Source organism: Capra hircus, chromosome 14 (genome assembly GCF_001704415.2).
Source record: "Capra hircus breed San Clemente chromosome 14, ASM170441v1, whole genome shotgun sequence".
Lineage (NCBI taxonomy): Eukaryota > Metazoa > Chordata > Mammalia > Artiodactyla > Bovidae > Capra > Capra hircus.
In genome coordinates, this window is record NC_030821.1 from 73434124 (window position 1) to 73447601 (window position 13478).

Sequence of the window (13478 nt, forward strand, 5' to 3'; positions counted from 1 at the left end):
TTCCAGGAGATGTTATGGTTCCATATGCATATTTTTAATGTTGGAGGAATTTAGTTCAGTGATTTCTATCTAAGGACCCTTGTTTCAAGATAATTTGCCCACTGCTTGTTTGGTTCTACTCAAACACAGCTGTAAATTCTTTCTATCTAAATTTGGAGATGAAGTGGCTGATGGCTAACATTTACCATCTGGATGAGGGGTGTGTTGGGTGGGAGAGAACAGAGAGGACAGGGCGATGCATAGCTTCACTGTATAGCTGGGGAGTCAGCTCTAGACTTTTCTATATCTTGCATCCCTTTCCTGTTTCTGACCTTTGACTTTCTAGAGTCAAAAGCAGCAATGATAGCCTATATGAGCTTTCTATCAATCTTATAGGACTTAATGTCCCCTTTTTAGAGCTAATAATATGTTAAGATCCACTGTACTTCTCTGAAATTAAATCCATAAATAAGATAATCAAGCTTCACATAGAAAAACTCCACATTGATTTTTTTAAAAAAATCAATACAATGTCATATGATAAATTAAAAAAACATTATTTATGAAAATAACTCAATAAAAATAATATACATCTCAGTATATAGGTGTTCAGCCTCGACTCACAGAGCCACAATAAAGTGGTCAAGTGCTAGCAGAGAAATTTAGGTTTATCCTGAATGTAACAGCTGTAAAATGCAGACTGACATAGGTGTGTTCTATTAGTGCTTCAACTACTATGAGTGGCCCTGCCATTGGTGACAAGTAAATTCTTGGTAATATACAAAGAGGAGAGCCTTCTGTCACGTTATATAGTGGTTTCAGTCCTTGAAAATGGAGTATATATTAAAACCTTGCAAAAATATTGTGTGCTTACAAGACTGAGTTCTATTCTGTGAAAATGGTGAACAGTTTCTTTTTTTAAATTATTATTGTTATTATTTTTACCTATATGAATATTTGGAGAAGCATTCAAAAGTCATGTATGACCTATGGAAATTCTTCAAGGTATGAGAGTAACTTATGCATTCCTGGAGGTTGGTTGCTCTCCCCACTAATGTGGGGTCCCTCCCCACTCAGTTTCTGCAGTGCCTTACCCCAGGCATGTGACAGCTAAAATTACACACACTCACATCCCCCTCCCTGCCCCCACCGCGCCCTGCCAATCCAGCCCTGTCCATTTCCAAGGAGCCCTTTAAAGGAAGGTATTGACTCCATTGAAAGAATCACCCATGCAATCCACTCAAGCCAGAAATCATTTACATTAGAACTAGTTTCCATTTATTTTCTTTCAAATTACATTATTGGAGGGATCTCTTGCTAAATTCCAGTTAAAATGGAAGAATCATCTGTTCAGGTAGATTGGTAGATTGTCAGACAACTGTGGAGATTGGATAGAATCTCTGCTATCCTTCATGTATGTATTCTATTTAAATTACAACCTTAAATTTTCAGTGAGGTAAAACAACAAATATACATATTTTTTCTCACCTACTGGTTTGTGGGTCAGTACAGATTTTGCCAGGGTTCAGTTAGTTAGCTCTGGACTGAAATCAGAAATGTGATTACTGGTATTGCCAGTGCGGCTGGAAAATTTTTTTTTCTCATTTTGAGCATCACTAGCAGTTTCTGATACACAGTTCTCAGTGAGAGAGGCTAATTGGTATAGCTGAGAACAGAACTTTAGCTGCAAGGGAAACTGAGAACATGAGTTTCTTATATTTTCATCTTATTTTGTGCAAGGTTGAGTTTTTGCCCTAAGACTCATAAGGTGGGTATATATGTCAGTTTTCATTATGTAACAAACAACTTTCAAAATTCAATAGCTTAAACCAACAATTATTTTTTCCTTATATTATATATAAATTGTGGATTAGCATCATCATAATCTTAATAGAATATGAGTTGTTAGAACAGTAACCATCTCAGAAATTGCATTTCACTGTGCCAGACACAGATAGCTTGGTGAACTGGCTTTTTAAATTACCAGCTGGCTGTGACAAAACTTCCAATTTCATTTTATTAGCCAGAGCAAATCGAATGGTCACACATAATTCTAAGGAGGGTGCAAAATATAAACTTGCCACGTGTACAGAAGATTCTGGAAATATATGGTGTACTGTTCTAATGACAACCATGATGGGAAATTTCCCAAAGATGGAAAAGGATTTCAGATACTGGTCAACAGAAAAACCAAGACGACAAATGTCCACAGAGACTGTCTTATTTATATCTTTCCTGTGTATTACCATCTTTCATTGTAATTCAGTAGCTATTAGTAACATAGTAAGAGCTGATTGAATGTCTGTTGAATAAAGGATATGGATGTAATTATTTAAGTTACTGAATCTCACTATACTGGAAGCTTAAAGAGTGATACTTTTCTATTTTAACTCCACTATCTAAAGTGTGATAAGAGTATTGTGTTGTTTGTAGGCAGTGTTGCATTTAGAAAGCTTGAGGATCAGAGTGGCAACCTGGAAAGAGAAAAAAGATGTTTATCTCAAAATTCTTTCAATGTGTTCACTTGTTGGTTTCCCTTACAGTAGGGACGCTTTGTTCTGTAACCAGTACAGAGTTTGAGTTATGGTAGGTGTTCAAGCTGGAGAAGGCAATGGCACCCCACCCCAGTACTCTTGCCTGGAGAATCCCATGGACAGGGGAGCCTAGGAGGCTGCAGTCCATGGGGTTGCTAAGAGTCAGACATGACTGAGTGACTTCACTTTCACTTTTCACTTTCATGCATTGGAGAAGGAAATGGCAACCCACTCCAGTGTTCTTTCCTGGAGAATCCCAGGGATGGCGGAGACTGGTGGGCTGCCGTCTATGGGGTAGCACAGAGTTGGACACGATTGATGCGACTTAGCAGCAGCATCAGCGGCAGCAGGTGTTCAAGAAAAGTAGTTCTGCTATCATTCTTTATTTATTCTTAGGTTACCATGCCCTCTCCAAGGGATCTTCCAGACCAGGGATTGAACCTGGGTTTCCCGCATTGCAGGCAGATTCTTTAGCCTCTGAGCCATCAAGGAAGCCCTATTCTTAGGAAAGTCACTTCAGTTTAGTCATAGGTTCTTCAGCTGCACCCATCCCTCACGGGCAGTTCAGCTCAGTTGCTCAGTCGTGTCCGACTCTTTACTACCCGATGAATCGCAGCATGCCAGGCCTCCCTGTCCATCACCAACTCTCGGAGTTCACCCAGACTCATGTGCACTGAGTCAGTGATGCCATCCAGCCATCTCATCCTCTGTCATCCCCTTCTCCTCCTGCTCCCAATCCCTCCTAGCATCAGAGTCTTTTCCAATGAGTCAACTCTTCGCATGAGGTGGCCAAAGTATTGGAGTTTCACCCTCAGCATCAGTCCTTCCAATGAACATCCAGGGCTGGTCTCCTTCAGAATGGACTGGTTGGATCTCCTTGTAGTCCAAGGGACTCTCAAGAATCTTTTCCAACACCACAGTTCAAAAGCATCAATTCTTCGGCGCTCAGCTTTCTTCACACTCCAAGTCTCACATCCATACATGACCACTGGAAAAACCATAGCCTTGACTAGATGGATCTTTGTTGGCAAAGTAATGTCTCTTCTTTTGAATATGCTACTAGGTTGGTCATAACTTTCCTTCCAAGATGTAAGCGTCTTTTAATTTCATTGCTACAGTCACCATCTGCAGTGATTTTGGAGCCCAAAAAAGTAAAGTCTGCCGCTGTTTCCACTGTTTCCCCATCTATTTGCCATGAAGTGATGGGACCAGATGCCATAATCTTCGTTTTCTGAATGTTGAGCTTTAAGCCAACTTTTTCACTCTCCACTTTCACTTTCATCAAGAGGCTTTTGAGTTCCTCTTCACTTTCTGCCATAAGGGTGGTGTCATCTGCATATCTGAGGTGATTGATATTTTTCCCGGCAATCTTGATTCCAGTTTGTGCTTCTTCCAGCCCAACATTTCCCATGATGTACTCTGCATATAAATTAAATAAGGAAGGTGACAATATACAGCCTTGACGTACTCCTTTTCCTATCAGGAACCAGTCTGTTGTTCCATGTCCAGTTCTACTATTGAAGCAACCCCTCACAAAATGTCTTAGTAATATTTGCCTTTTGTGTTGTAAGGATCGCCTATAAAGGAATACAATTGTGCGATTGTAGTTGTCATGTGATGCACTCACAGCACAGTGCCTGCCATAAAGGAGGCATTCAATAGACGTTTATTCACTTTTATAAGAGTAACCACTTGCTCTATTCTTTACGTGGAACGGGGGTGCAGTGTGCATACATCAATACAAAAGTTTGCCCAGGATGCAGCGATTGAGGAAATTTTGAGAGTCCGGGTAACAACAAATCAACAGCATTAACAGTCAGTGGGCTTAGGCCTCATCTCCCAAAGGTTAAACACTTCACAACTGCCAATGAGGTGCCTGGGCCCGCGTTCCTCGGTTGCTAACCAGGGTCCCTGCAGCCAGCGGTCAGCCAACTGCCGCAAAGCCCCGCCTCCTAGAGCGGCCCTCCAATCGGCCGCGCGGCCCGCGCCCAACCCTCTTGCGTCACGTGACGCGCCCAGGCCCGCTTCCGGCGCGTCGCGGGTGGCTGACGTCGCCGGGCCCGGCGTCGCGTCAGGGCTGGCCGGCGGCGGCGGCGGCGGCGGCTGAGGAGGCGATGGCAGCGGACATCGAGCGGGCTTGAGCGCTCGGACCTGCTCCCTACCCGGCGCGACCTCGGGACCGAGCCCGCGCTGCGGCTCCGGCTCCCTCCGATCCTGCTCCCTCCGCGACCGCTGCCTGGGCGGAGGCCGGTGGCGGAGGCCCGGGCTGGCCGTCCTGTTCGCCTCCCGGCTCGGCCCCGGACAGCCGGACAACTGTGCAAAAAAGAGGAGGCCGAGTCGGTAAGAGACAGCGGCGGCAGCAGAGCCTGGAGCCCGCCGAGACCCCCGGCTGGCCGACCGGGACACCCCCGCGCTGGTGTCTTGTCTCTGGCCCGCGTCCCTCCCCGTAACTCGCCGCCCCTATTGTCTGGGCGCCGCCGCTCCGTCTCCCCCTCCCTTCCTTCCCCCGCCGCCTCTCGACGGGGGCCGGACGGCTGTCAAACCCGGAGGCGTCTCCTACACCCTGCGAGCCGGGTCTGAGCCTTTCCTGTCGGCCTCTGGTCACCTCCCTCCCGCCCCGCAACACCAACCACCCCCCTCCTTCCAACCAACACCGTTTCTTTGGCCCCGAGGCCATTCCCTGACCCCGGCTTCACTCTCCCAGTGTTGGTCTTCTAGCTAAATTTTCTCTTACCGCCGTTTGTCAGGTCCACAAGTTTCACAGTCCTTATATATTTTTTGCTTTCTTGTTCGTTTTCCTTTCCAATTTTTTTTTTTACCCTCTTCGTTCTCTCTGTCCCCCTTTCTCTTTTGCTTCAAGTTTTAACCCCTCAATAGAACTGTTTACTTTGTCTTACTTTTCCTTAAACTCACATCCCTCCCCACCTGCCCCTCTCCATTCAAGAAAAGGAAATCTTGCTTTTTCTGAAACCTCACCCGGAAGCACCTCTGAGAGGATTGTATGTCCTAACTTTGTCACTTCTTGAGGGTTCTAAGTTTGATCCTAGAAAATGTTAGTGTAACTGGTCGGTTACCCATCCTAAGTTTTCCTTGTGAAGAACAGCAGGAAAAGTGGATTCGATTTCTACGCAAAATGTTTAAGTAACCGCCTTGGATGTTGCGGCACTGATCAAACCGTTATTAAAAATATTCATACTAGTGTTTCTTTTATACTGAATGCCCTTGGCTGAGCCTGCTGTTAACTTTAATGCACTAATCTTCGCTGTTGCCATGGCCGGCAGGAGGATATCATCCCTGCCTCCATCTCCCCCCTGCTTGCCACTCCATGAGTATTTATGTTTGATTTTTACATATTTTTTTTTATGGTATGTACTTTCCCTTACCTAGCAGATTCTTTCTAAGAGAAAAGGGCAGTTGGTTTTTATGCTTGCTGTTTTGTTTTGTCCCTTTTCACTTGTGACAAAACCAATGAAAAAGCATGGTACAGTTGTGTGTTTTCTTCTATAAATTGGGAGGGAGCATAGTCATATTTGTAATTCTTAATTTCAAAAAGGTTTTAGGGATTTCTCCTCTCCCACATTAGCAATAGGTTTCTATTCCTGATTAAATATGTTTTGGTTAAGCTGTCTCAAAATGCATCCTTCTTCAGGTGCTAGTTTGTGAAAAAGAGACTCCCAAGTGTGCTGAACATCCACTGGCCAAAATGATAGTGAATATTCTGCATGTCCATGGTCTAGAGAGGAATAGGTATTCCTTTGTAGTTTTTTGTTTGTTTGAACTACAGCCACTTTTATTGCCAATGTGGGTACTGTCCATATATAAATACAGTAGAAGTTCTCAGAGTTAAAACTCTTGTGTCATTGTTGCTTATTGAATATGAAGAAAATGAGGTTTCCTCTGCAACTTTATGTTAGTTAAAATTATTTAATCATGTGCTACCAGGTGGGAGATCATAGGTGGTGAAAAATCCTAATCACTAGAGGAATTACTAAAATTTTTACTAGAAGTGTGTGTACTTTTCTTTCATCTTTATGTTCTTTAGTGTCTTATCAAGTGCTTTATAAGGCACTCAATAAATATTAGTTGAAAAACTTGGTTAATTTATTCTCTCAAGAATTTCAGTAGTCATGTGCCAGATCACTCAGTTGTCTTGATTTTTCAAAGATGCAAAACATTTTCAACTGTTATCTTGAAGAATTTTCTTGGATATTTTCAAGTTAAAATTTAAAGCACTTCAGCCATTAGTGTTAGTTCTCATTTGTTCATTCTTTTAAAGTAGTTACCTTTTTAATGTCCTTTTTCTTAATTTATTGCTAAGATTGCCTGCAAGTTGCACAGTACTTTTATTAGCAATCATCATTCAGATTTCTTAAAAATTTGGTGGTTATTTTAACTTCTCACTTAATGTTTAAAAAATTGTTTAATCATTTGTGCCTTTTATGTATCAGAACCTAACTTTTTTTTTTTCCTCTCTTGAAGTAGTGAAAAGAGAATCCTGAAGAATAGGATCTCAAGATGAGTAAAAAGCCCCCAAATCGTCCTGGAATCACTTTTGAGATCGGTGCTCGTTTGGAGGCACTGGACTACTTACAAAAATGGTATGGAAAATACGGAGCCCCTGAAATAAAGCCCAGTGTCTGTAGTCTACATGGGTTGGTTAATTTCTCTTTTCCTGACAGTGGCAGAAACATTACCTTGTTCACATTTTGAATAAGTATATTCATTGTTTTTTAGTTTTCCTACTCTTCAACAGATATGGCAGTTATCAGCACTCTTGTGTACTTAATATGAGCTCTATCGGTGGTGGGAGAGAGAAAGGGTTAATCTAAATAACTAGGTTCCCAAGTTTTGTATAAAACTTGATATGAATCTATTTTGGGGGGGCCTGTTTCATACCTGTTTTTTCAAACTACAGAATATGTTGATGGTTAGCATAGTTGTCATTGACTATTCCACCTGAAACCAAAACCCAGTATCTCTCTTTCTTCTCCAGAGTGTGGTGACCTAAAGGCGAGTTTCCACTGTTTCTAGTTTTAAATGAATAATCCCTTCAGGCCTCCTCTTACTTCTTCTCCTCTGCCTGCCATTTCTACCTCTGCCTGTGATAAGCGGTGAATTCAGATAGTTCCAGCATACCCCTGCATACAGTGGTGTAGGAGAAATTGGTTACCTGGCATAAAGTCACTGCCCAGATGGAGAAAGAAGAATAGCATACACCAGGATGGCTGGACCACAGTAGGAATAAGAATTCTCTCTTTCTGCTCGGGAATGCCTTCCTCATTCTCATTCGCTGGTCTCTAGCTCTGCTCTCTGGGTGGATGTCTCTTGGTGCCATTCTCAGCCCCCTACACAGAGATGGGCATTGGAGAGCCTCCTCTCCTGGTAGTGGTTCAGCCTCAGCTCCACTTGAAGCCCATTTATTCTGATGAAGGGTCTAACAGTTCAGCGACTCTACCAGACTTTTGGACATTTTTTACAGTTGTCTTAAAAATGTAGTGGGCATGTTGTAGATTTGTCTTTGATTGATTTGTATTAAGTCAACTTCCTGAGTTGGCAGTGGCAGGCAGAGAAATCTTGTTTAGTCATGATGTTTGACTTTAGACCAGCCTGGGGTTTTTGTCTGATAGCATCCGGTGTTGAAACTCTGCACACGTCTGTGACCCCCAGCTTAATGGGTCTTTTTGGGTCAGTTTGAGGTGGGAAGGCAGTTATTTGGCCTCATGCCACCAAGCTGCATCTCAGTGAGTGTTTCTTTTTAGGGGGCTTACTTACTGTCATAAGGTGGAAAATACACACAGTGTTCTTAGGAGGGGCTTGGAAAATACCTGAGAACCAGACAGTTTAGCATCCCCTCCTAGTTATGATGGTAAACATTGTCTCTAGGTGTTGCCAGTTGTTCTGGGGTTGGGACGCTCTCTGTGCCCCTAATGGAGAGCCTCTGCATTAGACTGTACAAGGAAAGATGTTATTTTAGTCCATAATTAACTCTCTTTGGTTTTGATTTTGACCAAAGGAAACTTTTTACTTTAAAGGCACTCATAGTTGAATCTCTCTGTGATAGAAGAGGATGAGAAATGCTACTTCTTTGATGTTAATCTTTACTTTTTTTTCTTTTGTTAAAGTTACTAGCTTAAATTTCTAGTGTAATTCATGAGATTCTTTTCTTAGGCTTCCAAACTGACAAAGTTGCAATTGAATTAGCTTCCAGTTTTGAAAAAGTAGATAGTTTATTAGTCCTTCCAGTGGCCTTCAGAGATATTGACATAATTAATTTTGGTATTTGTAAGAAATTCACTTACGGTGAAATGCTTCCTAATTCATTAGCTGTTAAATCAATGATTCAGTAGTTAAAAGAAAAAGATTATGAAAAAGGACTACTTAAAAAATTAAGTCTGAGTTTGCTTTTAGAGTATGTGGAATTTCAGAAAACAAAGTTATACTTTAGTTTTTTCACTGTCTTATGCTTCTCATCAAAAAATTTCAAGTGCTTAGATAGCATGATATCATGCAGATGTACTCATTCATAAAATTTAGATTTAATTTAAATGACCCCAGTAATAATGGTCTCTTTAAAGTCAGTAAACATTAACCAAAATAATCACATATGATAATCACTGACACTTGTCAGTTTGATTTTTATGCATTCATTTATATGAAGATTTTAGCATTCTGTTATAGTGGTGCTTTAATTAAAAACAAATTAATAGTATTGTATATACATATTTTAGATAATTGAAAGAAATAATTTTCTTGTTGTGACTTTATTTATGTCAGTAGTCTCAAGAACTGTTTGGCTTGGGTGGCCCTTTAATTTCTAGGACAACTAATTAACTGCTAAGATTTATTGAATTTTATGTGGGGCAGAAAGAAATTGTGTGAGACATGGTGCTCTTAACAGATTTAATTTCTAAATGAGATTAACTTTATTCTTTATGTTTTGTTAAGGACCATTCTGTATTCCATATAAATTCTATACATTTTTGCTTTAATATCAAGTAAAACTATTGAAGGGTTATTTAAGTGTTGAAAAACTTTGATATTGTTATGAGGGCAAAGCAGTTAATCACTGAAAATACATTGAACTTTCATCCGTCCCAGTCTCCTTTCCTTCATATTCTCTTTGGGTTGCATCCATATTGAATGCATCCATATTTTGTCTTCCACATTTATTCGTTAAGCTGGAATAGTAGTGAAGCCCTGCTTGACATAAATGTCTTTTGAATTGTAGGCATTAGACAGGGAGGGACATGCAGGAATGCAAATATTACTTACTCTCTTTGTACTCAAGACATTTACAATAAGCAGTGTAGCTGTTATTAAGAAAATGACTTCTCACAGGTTAATACATTAGCTCTTAAAGAGAAACAGAAAAAATTGTGATAGTGAGGCACCTGAATGCCAGTTTGTCTTACATGTAGCAGGGTTTTCCTATATAAGAAAAGGTAAAGGAAAATATTTTTTTAGTATGTGCCCTAGAAATAAAAGGATAAACTCTAAATTTAGTGGACAGAAACAAAGTTAAGTGCCTACATATAGGCTTGGGGTAGTGTTGATTTAATAGGAAGACTGAACCTATTTTTCTCTGGTAAAATACATTATTGTTCCTTGAGCAAATCATATCACATACTCTTTGGCGTTCAGAAAGATATTTCATCCTTGGAAGTACATTTCACATTTTCAAGTAGCAAATTATTATTTTTTTGCTTTCAGAGTAATTTTCCAGCTACATCAAAAAGTCCTGGTGGTTTGATTATCTACCAGTACTAATGAATGCAGGGTCTGAGAAGCCAGAGAGAGGCCACTCACCTTCTATCCCAGTGTGTGCTTTTAGATACCTGAATCTGTTCTATGTGAACTAAACCTAATTCTTACTGAAAAGTGTGGGTTGCTTTAATTTAAAAAAAATTTATAGTCTTACTCAAAACATTTTGTTTTTTTCGTCAACAATCTTTTAAGTTAAAAGTCTTTAAAAATGCTAATGTTTACAGTTAAGACAATCAACCATTTTCTTTCTTATCTTTATATCCTAACCTAAACATACTGGCTGTATAATCTCTTGGATGCAGTAACATCATAAGGATGAAAATAGATACAGATTGTTGATACAGGTTGTGTTTGGGAAAAGAGAAGTTCAGAGTTGAAGTTATATTTGACACACCATCAGTGAATTCTAAAGAGGAAAGAGTCAGGTTGTCACTTTCTGATCTTGTAAATACGGGTAAGTCCTTGAATTTGGTTGGTTTAGCAGTAAAATGAAAGCAGTGTTACTTACTTTTACTTATTTTAAGGATCAAATAAAATAATGTATTTAAACTTGCTTCAAATTATATGAAGTAATAGTTAATTATAAAGCACTGAGGTAAATGCAAGGAAAGAGGAAGAGTTGAAAAATCTTCGGGGATCTGAAGACTCAGGTGTGTAAGTTTTTAAATACAGCCTTAGTGTTGACGTGAGAATGATCTAAGATACAGAAGGAATATCATGTCGTTGCGACATGCTATAAACCACCTTTTTGAGGTGATAATAAAAATCTTTGTTTTTACAGAGTTTCATAATTTACAAAGCACCCTTAAGATATTCAAGTATCTAATCATTCTGAGTATTATTTAATAAGAAAAGTGATAAAATCATACCAGTTTTGACTACTGATTTAACTTTAAGATTGAAATTAAAATATTCTATAGCAAATGATTTAGTTGTGAAAACACAACAAGTAAAGTAAGTGTGTTCTGGTGTTACTCTTAGAATTGAAATTATAAAGTTAGTTTAAAACATTCAGATGAGTTATGCTCTTCTGACCTTTTTTGGAATATTTCTATTTAATTCTCTTCTAGATCTAAAGGAAAGGAAAATGAAAGATTAAAAAAAAGTGGAGATGTCTCCAAGTGTCAGAGTTTGATAGAACAGTATAAATTTGAATTGGCAAATGCTGTTTCCACACATTTGGAGTTTTTTGAACTGTATGGAACATTTGCAAATGTGAGTTTTTAAAATGTTCATGAACAGAATTTTGTAGAGTGGGAAAATTGAATAAATTCAGATTGTAGCAAGTACACATACTTTATAATTTAAAATTTTGTATTATCTGAATTAAAAGAGTTGTCTTTTTCTAATCGGATTTGCTATTCAAAGGAAAACACTAGTAGAGGGAAGCTGTGTGGTCTGTATTTGAAACAGAAGAGGAGTGTTCCTGAAAAGGAGTGTGTAGATCAAATTTTGCTGGGAGAAATTGAGGGCAAGAGGAGAAGGGGGCGACAGGATGAGATGGTTGAATGGCATCATTGACTCAGTGGACATGAGTTTGAGCAAACTCAGGGAGATAGTGATGGACAGAGAAGCCTGGCGTGCTGCAGTTCTCGGGGTCTCCAAGAGTCGGACACAACTTAGCGACTGAACAACGACAAGATCAAATTTAAAAGCTGAAAACATATTTAAATTACATTAGGTGAGTTTGGAATTTGTAGAAACCATGGGTGAATACTTTTAAAATATTCTTTTGCTAATGTAAATAAAATATGTCCTTTTGTACATGGAACTTCCCTAAATCTCTTTGTGCTTGGAAGATACTGATTCTAATTTTGGGTCACTAACTACCTTTGAAAACCTAATTTCAGCTGTAGACTCAGAAGAATGTACAATCATATTTACACACCAAAATAATTGAATAATCTATTATGGGTGGTGGTAGGAAGCTTAACGGGAAACTCCAGACTAAGGACCCTGTTTGTAGAGAATTTAAAATTGAATTTTGTAAGATTTACAATTTCTGAGATTCTTTACAATAAGAAAGTCACAAGTTTTGAATCCTAAGATCTAAGTGAATCCTCAGTTTAATAATCATCAAACAGGTCTACACCAGTGTACAAACATTTTAGTTCTTTAATTTTTAAAATTTCCACTTAGAAAGCTCTGAACTTTTTTTAAAATAGTTTTTTGATGTGGAGTGTTTTTAAAAAAGTCTTATATTGAGTTTGTTGCAATATTTCTTTTGTTTTCTGTTTTGGTTTTTTGGCTGTGAGGCATGTGGGAGCTTAGCTGCTAAGCCAGGACTGGAATCCAGGTCCCCTGCACTGGAAGGTGAAGTCTTAACCACTAGACTGTAAGGGAAGTCCCTCTATGAACTTTCAAAGATACAGTTCTCCCTTTCTCTCCTCTGTTACTCCCCACAAAAAAATGTTGAAAGCAATATTAGAAATAGGTGTAGAGTAGACATATTTATTTTAAAATACGCCTGCTTTGTTCTTGTGGTCTTTTCTCTTATATTCTTTCATTATGTTAGTTCTTTTTTTTTTTTTTTACTTTTTCTTGCTCAACTTTTTGTTTATCCTAGTTTTCTTGAAAGGCAGGAGAAAAGGAGTATTGAAAAAGGTAGATATAACTAAAGTCAGAAAACACGGCTTTAGGTGCTGTTCTGCCATGAGCTATGGGACTTTGGAGAATTCTTTGCTTTAATGTCCCTAAAATGAAGGTGCGACGCATTCAGTAATCTTTCAGGTCCGCTGAACTGGAAACAAATTCTTTTATCTTCTTTTTACCTGTTGAGCAGGGGCAGGTATTTTAGTCTCACTTTTAGATGGGTAATAAATGACTTGAGGCAGAAGTAAAGTACGTAAAGACTGGAAGTCACATGCAGTGTGCTCAAAACTGCCAGACTCTAAAAGAAGAGAAAATTAATTGAAAAAGATGGAGAATGGTGAATATAATTGGAAACAAATATTTAGAATTTTATAGTGCTTGTGTTATAGTGGTGTTGGGAAGGTAGTTACTCTTTCTCCATCCTGCTGTTCTGCTCATTTAAATGCTTTCTTATTAACTTTAATTTTGAAATTACTTAGAATTAAAACTAAAGGCTTTAAGAAGCCAGTAGTTATTCAGTAGTAGACTTTAACTTCCTGTATGGTATCCATTTACTAACAAATTGATTCTCTTACTAAGTTCATTGATGCTAGTAACTATATTTTAAAA

General features: G+C 39.0%; 1 protein-coding gene across 7 annotated transcripts in view; it reads left to right on the forward strand.

Moving 5' to 3' along the window:
* Nucleotides 4551–13478, forward strand: part of PHF20L1 (PHD finger protein 20-like 1) — a 69829-nt gene continuing 60901 nt past the window's right edge. For 6 of the 7 annotated variants that reach the window (XM_018058578.1, XM_018058583.1, XM_018058579.1 and 3 more), the window contains exons 1-2: nt 4551–4853; nt 6993–7111. In XM_018058578.1, the coding sequence (XP_017914067.1) occupies nt 7029–7111 (83 nt within the window). In that variant the 5' untranslated portion in view covers nt 4551–4853; nt 6993–7028. Of the gene's footprint in view, nt 4854–6992; nt 7112–11347; nt 11493–13478 lie in introns of those variants that run through there. The other variant, XM_018058580.1, reaches the window with a different exon arrangement.